This window comes from Rhinolophus sinicus, linkage group LG12 (assembly GCF_036562045.2).
Source record: "Rhinolophus sinicus isolate RSC01 linkage group LG12, ASM3656204v1, whole genome shotgun sequence".
Lineage (NCBI taxonomy): Eukaryota > Metazoa > Chordata > Mammalia > Chiroptera > Rhinolophidae > Rhinolophus > Rhinolophus sinicus.
This window is the reverse complement of record NC_133761.1, coordinates 49,332,573-49,355,328: the sequence shown is the minus strand read 5'-3', so window position 1 is coordinate 49,355,328 and position 22,756 is coordinate 49,332,573. Positions and strand designations below refer to the sequence as shown.

At 35.3% G+C, this 22,756-nt stretch overlaps 1 protein-coding gene across 2 annotated transcripts in view; it reads right to left on the bottom strand.

The window, feature by feature from the left end:
* FMN2 (formin 2) overlaps positions 1-22,756 on the bottom strand; it is a 318,182-nt gene that overhangs the window by 54,565 nt on the left and 240,861 nt on the right. For both annotated transcript variants that reach the window (XM_019746843.2, XM_074316783.1), the window contains one exon: positions 11,643-11,694. In XM_019746843.2, coding sequence (XP_019602402.2) covers positions 11,643-11,694 — 52 coding nt within the window. The remainder of the gene's footprint in view (positions 1-11,642; positions 11,695-22,756) is intronic.

Here is a 22,756-nt window from a genome sequence, read left to right as displayed (position 1 = left end):
CACACACACACCTCCCTCTATATCCCATCCAGCCTCTCTTTCTGTCCTTCCGAAAAAAGTAGCCTATTCTCAGTTTCTACATCTTTACTTTCTTCAGCCTACTGCAATATAGCTTCTGACACAATTACCTAAATTGGGTAAAATTAAAATAAAACCAGTTTTGATGAGGGTACACATTGTTTTCTCATTATGAAAACAAACAGATATTTTGATTTTAAATGTACATCATAATCATCCTTGGGATTGTCTGCTACCTTTGGTTTACTTAGACCTCTATCACAACACTCTCCTATTTTTCTTCTTATTGCTTTAAATTGACTTCTCTCTGCAATGTAAGTTCCTTTTTCTCTACTAGCACCTCCAATGTGGTATTTTTCATGGTCTTGGTTGGTCTTAGGTCACTGATCATCTGTGAACAGCCTCTCCTTGGGTGAATTCATCCCTTCTCATGATTTCTGCTTCTACCTGTTTATACTGATGACCTACAAAGTGCAATCACCTGCCAAGCCAAATCCTTGAATTTTAGACTCAAACACTGAACCAAACATTCCCCATTTCAACCTAGTTGACTTATACATACCTCAAACTTCTCATCCTATCCCCATCTTAGTTTTCCATCCTAGACACCCACATCTGAAACTGGAGCAACATTCTAGATCAACCCCAGAACAGAAGAATATTACAAACAGAAAAAACTCGCCAATTTTCCAGCAGAGTTAAAAAGGCACACATCAAGGCCCAAGAGGTGTACTTTCACACCAGAATAGAGGAACCCTAAGCGTTTCTACAAGAAAAAACACACAAAACAAGTCAAACACAAAGGACTGCCAGTAAGAATATTGTGAGACTTCTGAAAAACAACCTGAAGATGAGAAGACTAGAAAGAAGCAATGCCTTCAATTTTTTTAAGAGAAAATGATTTTTAAGTTAGGATTCTGTGTCTAGACAAACTATCAATTAGGAGTGATAGAAGAATACATTTTGAGAACTTGCATGTCTGCAAATATCATCTCACAGACAACCTTCCTGAGACATACATACTGTAGGATGTACTCCCTTTTTCAAAAAGTGGGGCATGCCCAATAGGAAAAAAAAACAAAAAAACCCCCACAAAATCTAAGGAAGAGATGTCCAACAAAGGAGAGTAGTGACAGTAGTTTCAGAATGATATCTGAGCAACAGGCTCAAAGAAACCTATGCAGATTGGATCAAGAGGATGGAGAACTCAAAGAAGAAAATAAAAAGAAATGTCAGATTACTAGATATGTTTGGCCATGTGGAAAATAGGCTTTTGGAGGTGTGGTGGAGTATTTGTGAATAATTAAAAATAGGCTCAGAGAAAACTAACCAACTAAAAAAATTCTAAACTTCAAGAAAGGAATTAAAACTATTAATACATAAGAAGGAAACAATATCCCATACAATTTGACAGAGCAGTGAATGATACTGAAATACTGATATTAAAGCAAACACTGAACAGTTAACTAAAGGTATAATACAAAAGTTAGAAGAATGAAGAGGAAAAAGTGGGATGGGGATTAAGAGCGAGTTAAAACTTCATCTACCATTACTATAAGTTAATAGATGATGGCTAAATTAACAAATAATGAAATAGCAGTACAAGGACATTATTGAGAAATACGACAGAAAATATCAAAGGAAATAGCTAAGAGAAATGGTAAGAGGGAGTAGGAAAGGGTGGGGCAAGAGACTGTTGCTTTTTGTTAGATGCCTTATGGTATCGACTTTTTCAACTATGTCTACATTTATAACTCTGAGAGAAATAAAAATTAATAAAAAGTGAAATGAACTAGGGAGGCAATATATGTGTGGAAAAATGAGGATAAAAACAAACTTGAAAAATTTTCCTAAACTAACTTGACTGCTATGTATCCTATGCAATTTGTTAGCAATAAACTAGAATAAACCTAAATATTCTATCGCTATGTGCTTGCAAAGCCTCTTCCCATTCTAAACCCTATAAATATTTCTTAATATTTTCTTCTAGTTAAAGTTTATATTTTAATAATAGAAATGTATTTCCTTATTCCTTTTGTAATTTATTTGATTGATGACCTAAGGTAGAAATCTAGATCTACTTTTAGCAAAACCTCATTAACCTGAGGCTGATTTTCCCCTTCGGAATTCTAAGACCTGGTTTCATTATTTCAAAATGTCAAACGTCTTCATTTTGCTGCCCTGTCACTGTCTGTCAACATTTTGGATTGCTAGATTTACCCAGTGAGAAACTGTAAACAGAAAATCTTAATGGTGTTTTCCTTCTGAGCTGGAACCTAAACATGTCTTTTTTTTTTTAGGATGGAATTAAGAAATAATTTTTAAATGCCTTTCTACACCTATACCTATAGATTTTTATATCAGGTAGCTGCAAGCCTTCTCTCTCTCTCTCTCTTTCTCTCTCTCTCTCTCTCTCTCTCTCTCTCTCACTAATTTATGTACTATTATCTAGGAGACAGGATAACTTATGCTTCACTCATTGTCCTATAAATCTTATAATTAGCATCACTGAATTTATTCTGCATTGAATGCTAAACATCATACTTGAAATAAGCTATCAAGTTCTGGATTTTAACATGTACTTTTCTTTCAAAATTTGTTTTTTATTTTTCAAAATAGTACTAGAGTGGGTAATTATTTGTGCCTACCGATTTACATAAAAACATTTTAACATAAAAATTTACTCAGATATGGATTTCCTTATATTCCTAGTACACTTTAACCTTGAACTACATAATACATTTTGAAAAACTGCTATTGTCTTAAATCAATGTAATATTTAACGACTGCAGATTTAGCAAACCAATAAAGACATTTATCCCTATTTAACCTCTTGCTACTTGTCTTCCTTATTATCTGGGTGTTTTTATTAAAATACTGCAATGGAAGATAATTTATGAAGCTTAAAAATATTATAATGTTGAATACCTGGGCATGTACAAGTTATTAGGGAGGGCAGGGAAGAGATTCTCCCCTCCCTCCAAGTATTTATATTAGGAACTTAATTCTCATAATCTACTTAAATAGAACCTCATATTTTTTTATAGGTATTATGTATGAAAATCACTTTTACCAGTATGAAAATGTAAAACATCCTATGGAAATACATGCTGTAACTATAGAGGTTGCTTTTAAAGTGAGGTTGAACTGCTGTAAACCTATATCTGAGAGCATGGCTTGTCTACTTAAACAGCAGAGTTGATAAAACACATATTTCAAATAAAGCTGAGAGGTTTGGAAAATTATCTTAATTTATCCTTATCTAACCAGGAACATATTGGATGTAAACAAAAGGAGAGACAAGTTGCTTGAGTTTTGAAAAAAATGAGACCTATGTTTTATATTCATAAGTAAGGACAAAAATTAAAAGGTCCTTAAGACATATTTTAAAAATATGTATTTTAACCTGTAAGACATTGTTTCTCCTAAGATATCCCTTGGAGGATCTGAGAGCCTTCAAGAGAAGCAAAAGCAACTCAGTTTTAGAGAGTTGAGAAAGTTGGAGGTTTCAAAGATATTTTGATCTTTTTTTCTTTTGATTAATCAACATATTGACTCAGAGTTTGAATATCAGAAACAAGTTTCAGGTTCTATTGTTAACAGATCTATATTTTAAGTTCTAAATAAACGACTACAAAGTACCTGCATTACCAGTGTGCAACCATGCTTTCAATAGTCATTGAATGCTTGAGATAAAAAATCAACTTTAAAAGGGTAAAATCTAAGTTTCTGGTCATAAAAAAGGAACATGGGATATTATACTCTCTACGAGATATTCACTTACAACACCCTAGGAAAAAAATATACATGTAATGTCTTTATCATACCCTATTTCCGGTTCCCTTGTTCTTCTATTTATTGAAATTATTTTCCGATTTCTTACTGCCTTTTCCATTCTATGCTCTTTTTCTGGTGGATTCTTGACTGTGAGTAACTCAAAGGCAATGAGAAACTTCTGGCCTAGTTTCTCATACTGTTTTTAGACCAATGTTGAAAACCAACGTGAAATATTCTCATTCTCTTTAACTTTATTTCGATATCCTCAAATCAAAGAATTTTGATCAATTCATGAATATTTTCCCAGATAGACAATGTTATTACTAAACAATGAAACGACTACAAAAACACTTTATGAATTATTTTGTAAGGATATGTTTTCATAATGTTTAAATATAATCCCCAATCACTTTGGGAACTGTTTTAGTGGATTAAATAGTATATATAATAAGCTTTGGCAATTTTCTAGAAGTAGCATGTAAAATCTATTTTTGCATCTATTAATGCTAATCTAGGATTCTATATGCCAATAATATTCTTACTCCTTCAAAAATCAGTATAGATGCATATTTCTACACCACAGTATTACTAGAGGGATTAAAGTATGTTTCCACTGCAAATATGCTAAATGTTTCTCCTTAGAAGGCTCTGACCAAGGAGTAGCATTGGGACCTTGGGCTTCCTTAGATGGACTGATGTTATTCGGGGGAGGAGGAGGCAAGAGAGGAGATGTTGAAAACCTTGGACCACTGAAAGACTCTACATAACAGTAGAACGTTCCCATTTTTAAAACAAAACTTTGCAAAAGAGCAGAAATTCTTTGATGTATTTTTTTTCTCTTTATAATTCATTTCTAACCCAGACTGAAAGGAAACATACCAAACTCTCTGAAGCAAAAGGTCCTAAAGTCCTTCTATCCAGAATACACAAAAGCTAACAAATAAAAGAAAGTTCAGTAGAGACCACCATCTCAGAATATTTTTTATAACTGACAAGGGCCAGCAAAGGGTGTCAATGGATTTTATGAAAGTTTAAGCAATGCAGCTACAGGAGAAAAATCTCTTTGCACAAAGAAAAGTGCTGTACCTACAATTTACCACATGGCCTGGAAGTGAAGGGCGTGAAATACAGCTTCCACCATTGACCCTCAGAAGCCTCCCTCCAATGGGCTTCCAAATGATAATTCTTCTTCTGAGGAGGGATTCAAAGTAGTTAACTGAGAAATTCAAATTGGAAAATAACAAACTCCAACTTTGTTTTACTTTATCAATATTGTTAAGAGAATGATGTCATTGTTTGGGGGTTCTGCAAAGACATTCCATGTCACTTCGGTTTTAATACCAGGCTGGAGTCTGCCTGGTCTGCCAGCATAAGCCAGATAAACACAGACCTGTAGTCTTTCTATTCATCTCCGGATAGTTACTCAGAAAGATTCTGGAAAATATGCCTATCATGAACTAAACATTTCACTTTCATTTTATCCATGTGCCAGAAGTCCATTCCTTGGATAAACACTTTACAAACTGACACTCTAAAAGTCACTAAACATGATAAAGTATGTGTGTATCATTTCAGGACTGATTAAATATTTTCTCTCCCATGACAAATGAACAGTTACATACTATATGAAACAATTGGAACCAACATTCCTTTGTTTCTTTCCTTTATTTTATCTTTATTTTGCATGAAAGATAAAATTTCCATTTCAACTCATTTGTTATGCAATCTTGGCTTTGGTAAAATACCACTCAAGCAATATTACATGCAGAAATAGTATTTATTTTTTTAAATGTGTGATTTAAAATTCTTTCACAAATGTACTTTCTTCCACTACTACTTATTGCCTTTTACTATTTATTGCTTGTTTGCAATTGCCTTTGCTGTTATTTAAATTAAATGAAGGAGGAGGAGAACTAATGTATTACCTCTTAGAATTAAAATAAAATGAGTACAATGAGGTACATTAAGTATATTTTAAAACTATACAGTCAAACCTTCATCACATCATAATGCCAAAATAAAGCACATTCGTTTAATGCTGTAAGTATGATTGTGCTAACTGCTTCTCTATTCAACAAATTTACTATTGTATTATGATTAAAAGATTAGTTACATTCTTATGTTTTAGTTGTTTTTAGCTCCTGGAAAAAAAATTTTTAAGACTTCCATTTTTGAAACATGTTTTAAAAAAAGTTTTATGGAAAAATTTCAGAAGCACATATACTCTGTTGAAAAATAACAAACACCTCTTAACCCATGTTTTCATCAGTAGGAAAAGTCACAAACTTCCTAGAAAAACGAAAGTTCTTTTAAAATAATAGAAATGGTACAAATTACTTTGTTTTCCATTACTCACAGATAATGAATCAAGTTAATTATACCTTTCTCAGCCTGATGTACTTTACCTAGAACACCACCTAAATTAACTGACAAGATAACTTACACTGAAACTATTACATTAGATAATCCAAATTTTACTTTTGGTAATTTCTATATGCTTTATTGATGTCAAAATCAAATCTGTTCTTTTTCTATCTCAAAGGCCAGTTTCACTACAAAATGTGTTTTTTACCTGTGGAATTTAAAGAAATGGAAGACATTCTAAGAAAAACATGAAGTTAGCCACAATTTATAAATAAGAACCTCTGAGTGTCAGAAGTCAATTGTATAATGCCCAGTCTTGTTATTCTTTAAATTTAGATATAAAAGAATGGCCACTTATTAGCCGAATCTAAAATTTCTACATTCTCTGCCTGTGAGCTGACACAGACACTGAGTAATTCTGTGGGAAAATAAAAACAATCATATTTGGTCTGATGATAGTTTTCCACAATTGTGAAAACCATGAATGCTAATTAAAAATAAAAGAAGAGCAGAAGCTGAAATAAACACATTCAGTGGGATACAGCCAATCTTAACAAGATCTCACTGAAATCTGTCTTGTAATACAATATGATAGTTTGGCTTGCCCAATGAAATCATCTGAAGATGAGAATATGTTCATCCAATTTGTATTGGGTTTGGGTTTGGTTCAAGACTCATCTGCTCAGCCATCTCACTTTCTGGGAGAATTAAAGAGTTCAGTTAAACTATTTATCCAAAAGCTATATATTTTTGTTTATGTGAAACAGGAGCTCAAAGTCCCACTTCTGAGATTAATAGCAAAAATGCATGAATAAACAGACAAAATTAGCACATAAAACTGTTATGCTAACAAATGGAATATGAAAAAAGACCTGATTTGATTTTACAAAATATACTAACCATTGTTACTTTTGAATATGTTTAGTTACGAAATCATAAGATAATCTGAAAAACACATCATATTCTACTATAGAAAATAATTCTAATTAACTTCTTGATAAAAGTGCTTATCCATTTTAAATGGACTAAAAGCCTAGGCTTTCTTTCTTTTCTTTCTTTCCTTCTTTCTTTCTCTTTCTTCCTTCCTTCTTTCCTTCCTTCTTTCCTTCCCTCCCTCCCTCCCTCCCTCCCTCCCTCCCTCCCTCCCTCCTTCCCTTAAAGTACTTAAAATGTAAAGACAAATGAGCATCAATCCTTTCGAAGAAAGGTGATGACATGAGTTTGTGCCGTTTACAAAACATTTTCATATGAGTATGCTTTTCTAGTAAGGCCTCTCACTAGCCATACTTAAGGAAACTGCATATTGCAAAGTACAAAGCAATACATTCCTACAACCCTAGAAGATGGAAGGAAGGATGAGGTCTCTGTAGGTACAGAAAAGTCTGTCCAGTCACTGTACGATCCTCAACACATTAATAGCCCAACGGAGCTATCACAATTATTTGTAAATGACTCTCGACCAGTTCTAAAAGTTAAAGCACACACATTTGTCACCAATTTGTCCCTGGATCTCTATAAAACTAAAATGTCTTGGGTTGCAATAGTATTAGTGAGATAAAAAAAAAATGTACCTCACAAGAAAATTCCTTTGATTAGGATGCTTTCAATGTGTATTTCCCACCTCAAGGTCAAAGGACTAATGGAAAGCTGTAAAACGAGGATGGTCAGCTTTGTTTTTAAACATGCAGACCAAGTAGAATCAGTTTGTTTATACACCATCTTACCTCCAAAATGGATTTCAGCTGGCATGGCAATATGCAACAGAGAACATCACAATAACTTATAATGAAGTAAAAAGAAGAGGAATGGAAGACTGAGAACATATGTGCCTGAATATATATCCTTGGTGCTCCTCTCCTCCAGGGCCTTGCCAAGACAACTTAAAATATTTAGAGATCAAATAGAGAGTGAGAGTGTGTGCATTTGACCCTAAATCTGTTTCTGTTTGGAGGTGGCTGGGGTGGGTAGAGGGATATTGACCAATTCAAGCACAAAGAGGAGGAACTCCATAAAAGCCTGGGGCTTTGGGTTCCAAAGAAGTTTACACAGATAGAGAGAGCATCTGGAGATCTACTGCTGGGAATGGGGTGATTTGAATGGCGAAGCACTCATAGCTGGGAAGGAGACCTGAGACTCTAGAATCTGGGTCAAACCCCTCACCTGCCTGAGAGGAGCCTGCCAGCCTGGCAGAGTGAAAGCCCTCAGCATGTCAAGAATAAATGCTTTTGCCTGCTTGAGTACAAAGCCCTAGGAGAAGCAGTGTGTTCAGCTGATGCTGGTACCCGCATTCTGTGGCTATCAGATAGACTGCAGGTAGGCACAATCTTCCAGACAGCCAGGAATGTATGACAGTTTGTTTTCAAGTCTAGCTTCCTAGGAGCTTCCCTCCTGAGTCACAATAGCTTAATGTCAGAGGTTGTGCTGAAGGCCCCAGGGCCAGGGAGGTCTCTTCCGTTTGCTGATGAATCCGCAGGCAGCTTGGGGAATGTTTCTGAACCTGCTCCATGCTGGTCCAATCGCTCATGAGTGCAGCCTAGCTGACTTATGCACAACCTTCCTAACCCCCAGTGTTGATGTGATCCCAGCAGGGGCCTTCCTGGCTGTCTCCTCCCTAGTTCCCTCTGTTACATTTCCAACTGACCATTTTGCTTATTGCTGCTTATATCCCGGAGCTGGCAGTACTCTCTGTCCCTTCAGACAAAGCTGCAGACCTCTGGGCAGGATTTCTGTGGCCCTGCATGAGGTCTGAAGCTAGAGGTGGAAAAGTGGGGCATTTGCCCCGGAGTGGAACTCCTGCTCCACAGGCAGGAGTTGAAGTGCGTAGACCCTAGGCTTCTTGGCTTGCCTTTCCTGGTGTAGGACCTGCCCTAACAGTCCGCTGGGGGAGAGCTTCCACCCTACAAGTAGGGGCTGGGTTGGAGAAAGAAACACGTCCTCTCTACATTATTTATCTAAAACTTCTGCAATAAGCTGCAGCTGGAGGGGTGAGCAATGCTGGCAGCCCTCTGACCCGGGGTGAAATGGGTGCCTCAGCCTGGGAGCGTAGGAGAAGGCACCTGATTGGACTAGACCCCTGGACTAGGTCTATAAGCCAGAGTCGGAAAGAATGGGTTGTGGTTTGACGCCACAGATTCTCGTGGTTCTTACCAAGATTTTGTACACTTTCTTGGATGAATGACTCTCCATTTCCTGAATGTCCTTAGAACACTTTCTAGAAACGTTAAATGATTGTTGTATATCATTTTCTCCAGTTAAATGGTTGTTTGTTGGGAAGAGAGTTCATTTTGGAAGGCAGTTTCCTAAGCTCAAGTATTTTGGTAATTACAAGAGAAGGAGATTTTGAAAAACCTTTATGAGGCAGGTGTTATATTATATATATGTAAGTATATGCGTATATATTTAACATATCATTTAATTATTGTGAACTTATCTCCCCCTACTAACAATGTGGGCATTTTTTCTCTTATTTCAGAGATAAGGACACTGATTCAAAAGTTACGGTGAATCCTTGGAGAAACTGTGCCAGCAATTTGGAACAGTTGCAGAAATATGGATCGGATATAAAATCCATGCTTCATCACCATGGCAGGCGTCCCCGCGCCATACTCCACGGAAACAGCGAGGAACATGAAACAAATAAATACATGGCCTGAGCCCAAAAGCTGACTCCGGTTTCTACTTATCCACCAAATATTTTGTAATTTCTGATTATGATGATCATGTAAAAATAATATAGCAATTAACATCTATTGATTACTTACTAGGTATGAAGTATTTAATTCTCACCTACAAAGTTATATTCAGGTTAGGGTATTTGTCCAAAACCACAGAGCTATGGCACACGAGGGGCAGAATTCAGACTCAAAAGACACTGTGTCCCCACACACCATGACCATTGATTGTTGCCCAGGTCATGCAGCACCACTGCGAAAATGGTCTAGACACTCATTACTCTGAGGAAATGTTTTATCTGACCCATTATTCTGAGTTTTATTTTGGAATTTCAGCATTCATTGTTTAATTATAAAAAATTACTCTTTTACTAACAATTTTGTTATTAGCCAGTATTTCTTTCATGCAACCAACTGAAATTTCTGTTTGCTGTTAATTTAAGGTCGTGACCCGTTTTTGCTTTTCATAGAAACTGGCCGATTATTTTGCCAATCTGCTGAGTGCAATATTGTACCAAATCACCAACTACAAAAGATGTAACAGTTGTTCACAGATTTTGGCCTAATAAAGTAATGGCAAAATTTTATTTTGAGAGTAATCAGATTTCTTTAGAGAGCGATGGTTAATTTGATGTGTTAACTTGGCTAGGCTATGGTAACCAGTTTAGATGTTGTGAAGGTATTTTTAGATGGAATTAACATTTAAATCACAAGACTTTCAGAAAAGCAGATTACTCTCCATAATGTTGGTGGGCCTTGTCCAATCAGTTGAGGACCTTAACTCTTTCATGGTATTTTTTCCAAAATGTCATCAGAAATCCACAAAACATTGATATTTTGACTATTTTAGGTATTTAATAATAACAATTTGAGCTGCTTTGTACATAAACAACATTATTTTTATGTATAAAAGTTTCCTATTGTTATTCATTCTTAAAAACCACAAAAATATAGGAAAATGTACATCTGTTGTCCTAAACTTCCTTTCTGGAAGTTTCCATCTGCTGTCAGGAGATGGAAATATTCATTCGGATATATCCAACCATCGTGTCAAAAGGGTTAAGAAAAAAGACTGGTTCCCCGAGTAGTAAGGAATTCTGTCTCAAAAATGCTTTCAGACTCAAAATTGTAATATCAACTCCTGCCATAATTTCTAGCCTGCCATGAGCCAATTCCTTAAAATCAACATCTCTCTCTCTGTACACACACACACACACACACACACACACACACACACACTCAGTCATATATGTACATACACATACATTCTATTGGTTCTGTTTTCTGGTGAACCCCAACTAAAACAGACAGAAAGAAGAAGAGGGCAAAATTGGGGCAGAGAAGCAGGGAGATTTCTGAGATACTTTTCTACGCTCATCCGTGACTGCAAATCTCCATTCCAGGGGTGAAGGTACATGCAAGGGAAGCTCATGGCTTCCTCCCTGGACCCTACTTTTGAATGTGAAAATGCAATAATGTCCTATAACCAAACCCTTCACCCTTTTTCTCCAAACAGATCTTGCTATCTTCCTTTTTCTTCTATTTCCACAGTCCTAAATCCTTTTCAAATGTGAAGGTGCTAAGCTATTCACAATAATTGATACTTAACAGGGTTATACATCATTCAGACTCATAAAAGTAAAATACAGAAAATCAGTGCGGAATTAAAGTACATTATTACATTAGTTTTTTTCTCTTTCATGCTTGAAAATAAAAATTGAGTTAATGACTGGTTCTTGAGATGAAACATACTAAGCACTTTATAAGACTATTCTGAGAAGAAATATTAAAGGAAAATACTTAGTTTCTTACCATTTATGAGTCTCTGTCAGTGAGTTTTCCTCTGCCTCTTGGTCAACTTTAGCTGAAAATGCAAGAAAAGTAAAGGAAAAATAGTTATACTAACTCAAGCAAATATGATCCAAGTAATATGAAATATATTTTAATTCATTATTATTAATTCTAATGTACTCCAACCTGAAACTTATTTCAAATCTGTGAATAGATATAATTGAATAGATTATATTTAATTTTCATTAAGTTAATACTATTATGTTGACACAGATAAAATGTTAGTTACATAATCAATTAAAATTCTTAGAGTATAGGTAATTTATTTTTTTCTAAGTAAGTTCTTTAAGTCAGTCACAGTAACCTGAGAAAACAAAATACTAGCTAATTTCATATTCACATCTATTGTGTTTGTCAAAAATCAAATGTTGATAACTAGTTGAAAATAATTATTTCAAGCAAAGACACAAAAGCCAAGTAAAAAAAAACTAAACAGAAATGGTACATGATTTTCTTCATTAGTGCTCTCCAACTATACTATATGGTGGAACAGATCAAAGATTTTTCTAGAGGTGCAAGAAAAGCACTAATCAACATTTTCTAGTAATTGAAAGTGAGGAGGTGATCATGTACCCATTTATTTGCCGTCATTATCATTTTTGTCTAAAAATTAAAAATGGTACCCTGACACAAACCCAAAGAAGATCAAATCTGGGAAAGAGATCACATCACTGTTTTCAAAAAATTTTAAATAACATAGGAACTCCATTACATAAAATAAGTATGGCAGTGACTTTCGCATTTTTGATCCGTAAGAATTCTAGGAATTTACATATTATTCTACATACACACATATACACAGAAATATTTTTGACAAGAAAAGTTTCAAAAATACTCTTACTTCATGCAATGCTTTCTACTTTTAGTCTATTAGATTTTAAAATGCTAATTGTAAGCCCCTAAATTGATTTCATGCTTCCCTAATGGTTTGTGATGCATCTTGAAAATCACTTGAGCTACAGAACAAAAAGTAAACAATAATAATAATAATAATAATAATAATAAGCTGGGACTAGTGAAAGAAGTTGTCTTTTTATAATCATTCCCCTTTGGGTCATACTTGTGGCCATTTGGAGAAATTAGAAGACAAAGTGGAGCAGAGCAAATTAATTATAAAAAATTGGAACTCTGCACAAAATCAAACCCATGGTCACTTGGGAATTGTCAAAGTGTCTCTATCAATACTTAAAACACAATAGTTCAGCTTGGGCTGGTTAATGTTTTACAACCTTGAGACAGCGTTTGTTTGAAGGTCTGTACAGTATCTGCAAACCCACAATCGAGTGTCATGCTGTCACTCTTTGCCAGAATTGTAAGAATTTAAAAGGGATCATTTGAGCTGGAAACAGAAGGGGTTTTTTCCCCCTTTTTCTTTTTGTACTTCAGATTGTTTACATAAATTTACAGGGCAATCATTAGCCATATCAGAAACTAGAAAACATGTTCCATGATTTTACTTTGAAAAGGTTCCAACATGAACATATTGTCTTATACAATCTGCTCTGGGATGCCATACATAAAAATGGTTTGCTTCCAGAAGCAATTCTAGAGCCACATAAAGTTTGTTTAAGGGAAAACAACAAAGCACCACAATTCATCTCATTTTTAGAAAGGACATTCTTCCAACGGTCCTTGCATCCTTTTTCTTTTCTTCTGTAAAATGCAGAAATTAAGACTCAGATTGGAAGAAAATGTAAGGACTACTTTAGGAGAATCAAGTACATGGTTTATGAAATTTAAAACACACTAGAATGAAATACCACAGATCTATGTTCTATCCCTGACTGTGCCGCTAAAATTAACTATGCAATATTAGGCAAATAGATTAATCTGTTAACACATAAAAATATTTAGTATAGTGTCGCCAATAATTAGCAGGGACTAAATAAATGTCCTTTGAAAATGTTGCACCTCAAGCTCTGGCAATTCTTAAAGCAATATAAACATAATTATGTTTAACTGAATACATCAATTGCTATTTTATTGTGGTTCAACATTATACGCAGATAAAGAACGCATATTCTTAGACCTTTTCAAAAAGCATAAGCACCTAAATTGTGGACAGTAGAATGAAATGAGATTCACTTGTTCATAATGGTTTCTTTTGATGTGTAATAAAACAGCTCTTGCTTCACTGAGTGGGCAAGTTTGGCTGAAAAAACACTTTAATCTAAAGTGGCAGAAGATTGATTTTTACCGAAGGAACAAAACATAAAATCAGACCCTTTCCCCTAATCTAATAGCCACATTATAATCATAAAACCAAACTGGAATTACAAAGAATGCTTTAAAATGTTCTATTATCCATATTTTTACATGATTTTGAAGCTAAGGGGATTTATGTATTCAAACTGTAATCAACTTTGATAAATAGTCAAGTGAGAGATCAAAGAAAGTGATGTAGAATCAACCACGCAAGGAGCTGAACAGATTTTCCTTTGTATGGCAATCTTAGAAATAAAATCTCTGTGAAAAGTTAGGGTGCAATTCAGTTTTCTGAGAACAATGAGATATCATTTTCCAACATAATACTTGATAAACACACCATCAACACTTTTGTCACAACTGTAATAAACACACTTCTGATGTTAACTTAGTGAGAAATGTGGAATTTGGTTTCTCCAATTAGTGAAGATGAAATCTACTAAACTAAAATGAAATGTAATTGTTAGTGAAAACTAAGATATCTTTAGGAACAAAAGAAGACAAACTCCGCCATTCTTTTAAAGTACCCAAGCTAATCATGCTCAATGACCAAATTCTTACACCAACTGTGTTTTTCAGTTTGAGTAAAAACTTTGGCAGGCTGTGTGCCATCTGTGTTACACACACAGCTTTTTGAGCATGGCTTTGCTGAAGGGGACATAGGAAATAAGGTTATTTTCTATATCTAAATATCTTATTGTTAATTATTTTTTCCCTGACCTATATTTTCAGAAATATAAAAATTATTTTCGGGTAGTTTCTAACGGTACCGACAGCTTTGTGACTAGTTTTAAAAGCCAGTGTTACTTTTAGCAGCACTTCCCTACATAAATAAAGTTCTATCAGTAAACTTTATTATATTAAAATATGCTAAACAAACTCTATGAGAAGAGATACAAACTATTTCAATTTTCTGCTTCAAGTAAGATTAATTTCTCCATTCTTTATAGCACATGGCTCATTTCTTTTTTGACGTATCAAATGGGGGTGCAAGACTATTAGTCGTTCATGATAATGGAAACTACAGGAAAGCTAACAAAGCATTCTAAATAGACAAGCAGGCACAAGACTTGGTTCGCAGTGATTTTCAAGTTGTTATCCATCACCAGACTCTGTGTCTCAGCCTTCCAAAACGCCTGGACCATCTTCAACAGGCATCTGTGTGACTGCGAACAGACACCTCTGCCCAAGGACTCCCTGGCTTCCCATCTCTGGGAACAACGGCCTCTCCCACACCTTGTATGAAAAAGCTACACTCCCTTGGCAAGGTGCTCTTACCCCTCTCTGCCTCTCATTTTTGGATCCCCTTAGGGCCACTGTTTGGGACTAGAATTATGAGATTCAAAGTCATGCAGACCCGGGTATGAATTCTTGACAGCCACTAAGCTGTGCCAGATTTTAACATCTTTGATAATCACTTTGATTTGATAACTTGATTCTATCATGAAAACTAGGTTAACAATTCCTTTTTCATGAAGAGTAAATAATGCACAGGCATACCTCGCTTTTTTGTGCTGCACAGGTATTGTATTTTGTACAACTTGAAGGTTTGTGGCAACCTTACATGAGGCAAGTATACTGGTGCCCTTTTTCTACCAGTCTCAGATGAGTGCATCTTTTATCAATAATTTTTTAATTAAGGTATGTACATTGCTTTTTTAAGACATAATGCTATTACATACTTAATAGATTATAGTATAGTGTAAACATAACTTTTATATGCACTGGGAAACCAAAAAAAAAAAAATTGTGACTCGCTTTACTGCCCTATTTATTTTACTGCAGTGGTCTGGAACCCAACCTGCAGTATCTCTGAGATATGCCTGTAGACACCAATTGATGTGTGTGGTGATAACCTGTCTGTCTTTTCACTCCTCTTCATATTACGATTACCATAAAAAAGAATTGGTATATGTTGCTTTCAAAACGCAAAACGTTTTTCACTGTAGGAGCATTAATGATCTTAATTCTATTACAGATGGAATTTGGATTCGGAATGAGGCTGATGTACTATGAAAACAAGGGTGCCTCCTTACAACAATATAAAGAACTTGTGGGCCAGGAAATACCACAGTAGGCTCAAAGACCTTTACAAAACTCAGTGAATAACTCTGAAATATATTTAAGATCTTTTCTTTTTTATTCTACTTAATTTGTATATGTTGTTGTTTTCATATGGCTATAATGAAGAACTCTCAATGCTTCTAGTAGCATAAGCAGAAGCAAACAGTTTCTTAGACCGTTCCCTGCCTCCCCACCCTAGACACAGCAGTAAATGAAATTGCAACAAGGGAGATGACAGTGCTTTTTGTACACTTAGGCAGAAACTACCCAAATCCCAAAGATAAAATGATTTTTGAAAAGATTGCAATGCTCCTCTAAAGCATATCATTTTTATCCCATACATACTATGGGTAACTATTCATACCTTGATTTTGAGCACCACTACCAAGAAAATGTTCTGAGATTGACTATACTGGAAACAGAGTTTGAAACAGAGACAAGTGACAATCAAGATGGTGAGATAAAACAATCAATTCTCTACTACCAGTAGAGGGAAGGAAAGGGCAACACAGTTTTAAGACAGAAGGCAAAGTGAAAAAAATGGTTTGTACTGACCATCTCCAGAAAGTATCAGTAACTCACTTTAACAGAAGTAACACCTAACACTGAAGAAATAATGAACCTTGAGGAAGCTGATCAATCAATTGCTGCACCTCAGGGACAGACTGGGTCTTCGATATTAATCAGAATATTGCAACTGTTGTTGTAGTGAGGGTTTCCATTTGCCCCCCAAATCTCAGGAGCTAGAGATCCAAAATTTGAGACAGAGGAAGCCTGTGGTTGAAACCATACAATATAAGAAACACTGAACCTTTTAGGAGGCAGCCTTTATTTATGTAGTTTGTGGTTATTTCCATCTATTTATTTATTTTAGGGTCAGGGCATAAGATCTCCTTTCAGGTGCAATTCTACCAGGGATCATAAGTATGGATGGTCCCATGACCCTAAACATGCCACTGGTTAAAAATAGTGTATTTTCATGCTTCTGTTTCAGCACACTGGCATTCAGTGTCTTCTCCAAAAGCATTGATACTTCCTCCCCCAAATCTCAGCCTCCACAAGTATTTTCTGGCGGTTGCTGTCCTACTAAGTTACTATTTTGACCCAGTGATTAGTGTCTGCAGTAGCTTGTCTGGCTCCGGACTCTTTTGCAATGGTAAATATTTCTGCTAAACTTGTTCCAAATGACTGTGAGCAAGCAGAGGCATGGAAAGGACGCCCTTTCTGATCTTGAGCTTTCATGAGGGAATACCACATATTCCCAGGTAATTGGAGACAGAGTTGCATTTGAGTAATATCAGATGGAAAGCAACTTAGAACCCTTTCATCTACTTGTCTAGGCTCTAAATAATTTTGCTATTTTTCCTTTTATTTAAAGTGTTAACTAGTTTTTGTTTATAATTATCTATGAATGTGCATTTGAGTTGCTTTTAAGTGCGGCCAGTATGGGATATTTGTTAGGCAGATGCAGTGCCTTTCTTCTGAGTCATTTAAAGTAGTCATTTAATTGCAGATATATTTCTTTGGTTTTGAGGTTTTTTAACACACTGCTTCTTTTGACAATGAACCAAAGTCAAGCAAATTTAGGTAGTTTATACATATCCAGACAGGAAATGAATATCCGGATTTCTTTCCTTAGATAGCAAAAGAGAAAACTAAGCCGGGATGCATTCCTTCCTTGATGCTGCAAATGTTCTTAGGACAATAAAACAAATGGTGTGAAGTACTTCTGGGAGGAAGAAAGCTAATATCTACATAGTATAAAATTACAACTTGACCTTTGCAATAATTCGCAACTGACTTTTAGTTAATACTGAGTGGTATTTCAAACTTGTGTATAAAAATGCCTACTATTTGTGTCCCTAGAAATATAGGTGTATATAAACATAATATATTGGTGCTGGCTATAAAAACTCAAGAAACACACACACAATAGTAAATGATGTATACTTCAGAAATTTGCTATATGTGGTTTTTGGCCCAAAGCTAAAATATAAGTAAGCCATGCGCTATTATCACCTGGCCCGATGTACTTACTGATGTGGTCCTCAGGAAAATTCCTTCCTAAATCTTCATTGTCAACTCAAAGTGAAAAAGACATGGCAAAACATGATGTACACACATGAGTTTTACATTCTGTAGAAAATACAGTGTAAAAGAACTGTTTTCTGAATGGAAAATGATTTACTCCACCTAATTTTTTTATATCAAATCATACCCAAAACCTATACATTACCCCCATCTATAGGCTAAGCAAATCTCTCACAGACTTTCGTTAATGCAACGTGAAAGTAATGACATGTTCAGGGCAATTTTTGTCTTTTGTTTTCTTTCCCTTTTTTTTTTTTTTTTTTTTAACCAAGTAACAACTACGTTATTGAAGAAGATAAATCAAGTTTACCTTCTTATTAATTCCATGATGAACTTAAATTAGGATCATTCAAACAAAAAAAACTCTATGATCCTTTAACTAAAAATATGCAAATGCTTTCAATATTAAATGCAATGCCAATTAGTTCTAATTAGTAGATTCAGATTATCAAGAAACTGCTTGTTATTTCAACCTGAAAAAACCAGAAAACTTTTCCTGATGTGTTTTTTTTTGCCTAACTTTACTTGCCAAAACAATGCTTGAATTATAGTAGGAAGGCTAGGGCATTCCAGTCCTAGAAACAAAGGAAAGTCACATAATTTAAAGTTACAATGTTTCAGCCTAACTTTGAGTGTCCAGTATGTTTTGAAACTTTGTTAGGGCTCATATATAGATAAATATTATATAGTTTTTCCCTTCAAGACGAAGTTAAGATGAGGAGAGAGGTGTGTGAATAATCATGTATATAAATATCAGAAAGATACAGTAAGTCCTCACTTAATGTCATCAACAGGTTCCACATCTTTAAGCAAAACGGTGTACGAAGGTCTGACGACTAAGTTTGCGAACTAGAAAAAGTGCTACATACCTCATTGCTGAATATCACTACGGTCACCTTCGAAGTACTCCCCTTGGGAGTTGTGCACTGATGCCAGGGCCTAGTCCACCCTTCAAAGCAATTTTGGAACTCTTTTCCTGGAATGGCCATCAGAGCTGTTGGCGTATTACCCTTGATGTCCTGAATGTCATTGAAATGTCTTCCTTTCAATATTTCCTTTATCTTCGGGTAAAGAAAGAAGTCACTGGGGGCCAGATCAGGTGAGTAGGGAGGGTGTTCCAATACATTTATGTCTTTACTGACTAAAAACTCCCTCACAGACAATGCTGTGTGAACTGGTGCATTGTTGTGATGCAAGAGCCATGAATTGTTGGCAAAAAGTTCAGGTCGTTTTTGTGTAGCTTTTTCACACAGCCTTTTCAGCACTTCCAAATAGTAAACTTGGTTAACCAATTGTCCAGTTGGTACAAATTCATACTAAATAATCCCTCTGATATCAAAAAAGTTTAGCAACATCGTTTTGACTCTTGATTTGGACTGACGGAACTTTTTGGTCATGGAGAATTGGCTGACTTCCATTGTGCACTTTGATGCTTTGTTTCAGGGTCGTATTGGTACACCCATGTTTCATCACCAGTGATAACACGACCCAAAACATCATCTTTCCTCTCCAAAAGGTCTTTGCAAACTTCGACTCTTCTTTGCTTTTGTTCATTGGTGAGCTCCTTTGGGACCATTTTTGCACACACCTTTCTCATTTTCAGTTAAGATTTTCCTAACTCTTTATCGATGTTTACTTAGTCTGCTATGCTTCTCACAGTCAGCTGACAATTTTCACACACAATTGACAAATTTTTGCAATGCTTTCATCAGTTCTGCTTGTTACTGCCCACCCTGACCTCTTTTCATCAGTGACGCGTTCTCTCCCCTCAGTAAAATGTTTAATCCTTTTGTATACTGCTGTTTTCTTCATGACATTATCCCCATAAACTTGGACTAACATGTCCCTGATTTCACTTCCATTCTTGCCAACTTTAACAAGAAATTTAATGTTTGTTTGTTGCTCTAATTCAAGCTCAGACATTCTCACAACAGCACACAAAAACACGCAATAACAATAATGAATGCCACTGAGCAAGACATCGCCACATGTCGACACGAACATAGCTGTGAGACACTGATATGCCAAGGTTATGAAACCTTACTGAGTTGTTTGTACAGTGCAGCCAATGTAAACACAGAGTGACACGTTTGCGAACTTAATTGTCAAACCTCCTATACATATAAAATAATTATATATAACTTTCATTTTATAAAATATTTGATGTTATATACATATAATACACACATAAATATAAAATATTTCATCATACAAATGAAAAAGCGGCAAAAACATGTAGAGTATGTGTTCACCAGCAAAATATAAATAAATACAATGGTCTACATGCATATAAATATGCTTACATGTACAAATTATCTCTGGAAGGATAGAAAGGAAATATAACATTGGTTAAAATAGTGGAAATCCAACTGGAATCATCATTGGTTAATAGTGAGAAGACTTACATTGCTTTATATACCTCAATTTTATAATAGATGCATTATTTAAATATTTCTTTCACTCATTCATTGGAAAGGAAACAATGAGGCCAAAGTGCCCATCTTAGACAAACACATGTGTGATATCACAATGATGTGGAATACAGGAGAGGTAGAAGGTCTGAGGAACTTGAGTTGAATTAACAAAGTCATTCCTTCATTCATTCATCTACGAAATAAATACTGATTTGGAACCTATTAATACTGGGTACTGAGAGAGGATACAGCATGAGAGACATTTATGGAGATGTTTAGTATGAGGTGTCAGTGGGAGTATCCAAGTAGAAATATGCAGGAGGCAGTTTTTAGCAACTCTCATATATATATAATCAATTCCAGTCACTTCTGAGAGTCTCTTTGATCATTTTTCATCAACAGTAACGGAATGAATGACCATGGCTATCGGAAACTTAATTCTCAAAGAGGAGTGGTGATATAGACTATTCTGTTCAGAAGACTCACTTTAAATACATGCTTCTCAAATGTTAGGAGTGACCGGAAGGATACAATGAAATCCAAATGGAATCATCATTTATCGATATATCAAGAGAAAGAGCTTTGTCTATCTGGTGCATGGAGTCAGCATGTATATGAGGTCTGACAATTATATTCACAAACTTGTTGTAATGATGTTGCTAACCTTTTTTTTTTTTGCTATCAGAGTCATTATTCATTATGAATTTGTACTAACTGGACAAACAGTTAACCAAGTTTACTATTTCAAAGTGCTGAAAAGCCTGCGTGAAAAAGTTAGACGACTTGAACTTTTAGCCAACAATTCAGGGCTCTTGCATCACGACAATGCACCAGCTCACATGGCATGGTGTGTGAGGGAGTTTTTAGCCAGTAAACAAATAACTGTATTGGACCAACCTCCCTACTCACCTGATCTGGCCCCCAATGACTTCTTTCTTTACCCAAAGATAAAGGAAATATTGAAAGGAAGACATTTTGATGACATTCAGGATTTTGAGGGTAATACCGTGTTTCTTCGAAAATAAGACCTAGCTGGACTATCAGCTCTAATGCGTCTTTTGGAGTAAAAATTAATATAAGACCCCATCATATTTTACTATAATATAATATAATATAATACCAGGTCTTATGCTAATTTTTGCTTTAAATGATGCATTAGAGCTGATAGTCTGTCTAGGTCTCATTTTCGGGGAAACATGGTAGGACAACAGCTCTGATGGCCATTCCAGAAAAATGAGTTCCAAATTTGCTTTGAAGGGTGGATGAGGCACTGGCGTCAGTGCGTAGCTTCCCAAGGGGAGTACTTCCAAGGTGACTGTAGTGATATTCAGCAGTGAGGTACGTAGCACTTTTTCTAGGATGAGTTTGCAAACTTCATTGTCTGACCTCATACTGCATGAATAGAGAAGTGTTCCTATTTTCCAGTTCTGATATTGGTGACCTTTGAGTTTAATTGACTATCTCATACAGTTTCATCTGCATTATGGTTTCAATCATCTGACATTGCACAACTGTCTTATTCACTACCTCTTGGAATCCCTAACTATATTATAACAAGATTTAAATTCAAATAAAGTATTTCTTCAGCCTCTTATAAAAGGTCTTGTTGCCAGCATGACTTTGCCATCTATTACGATTTTAGTCAAGTAGTGAACTCTCTGAGCCTTTTGTAAAAGGTGACAACAATGGCTGCTCCTAAAGTGTTATACAACTAAAATCACATAGGGTATAAAAGGGCTTTGGCTAACTCTTTGCTAATGCCTAATATTGTTAGTATACTGAAAACAAGTAAAAAGTTATTTGCTTAAAAGACATTTATGTTTCATTTTTAACTCTAAATGGTCAATGAAAGAGTACTTCAAACAAAAACATTCATTATATACGTGTATCATCACTTAAAAAAGTTTTCATTATATGTTCAGAAAAGGAAAAAAATAAAACACCAAATAAGCTCACTCTGAATATGGAGCACTGCTTACAGGGCACCAAGGTTACTATTTCTGATTTAAAAAAAAAAAAGTACTTCTAGCAGACTTCTCAGTCTTTGGTACAGTTAATATCCACTGCTTTCACCATCTTTTCATTCTCAAGCATAGAATTACCAATACTAAAAGTTGTATATAAGATTTGAGGTTTCAACACCCTTTTAATTATATGCATGTGGTTACAGATTTATGCATTTCCATCTTGGATCTATTCAGCTATAATTTACTACGCTTCATTTAAGGAAGAAATGTTTGGGGAAAGAGGGTAAAGGTATGGAGAGTGAGGCTAATGAAAATCTTATTAGCCATTTCTTAC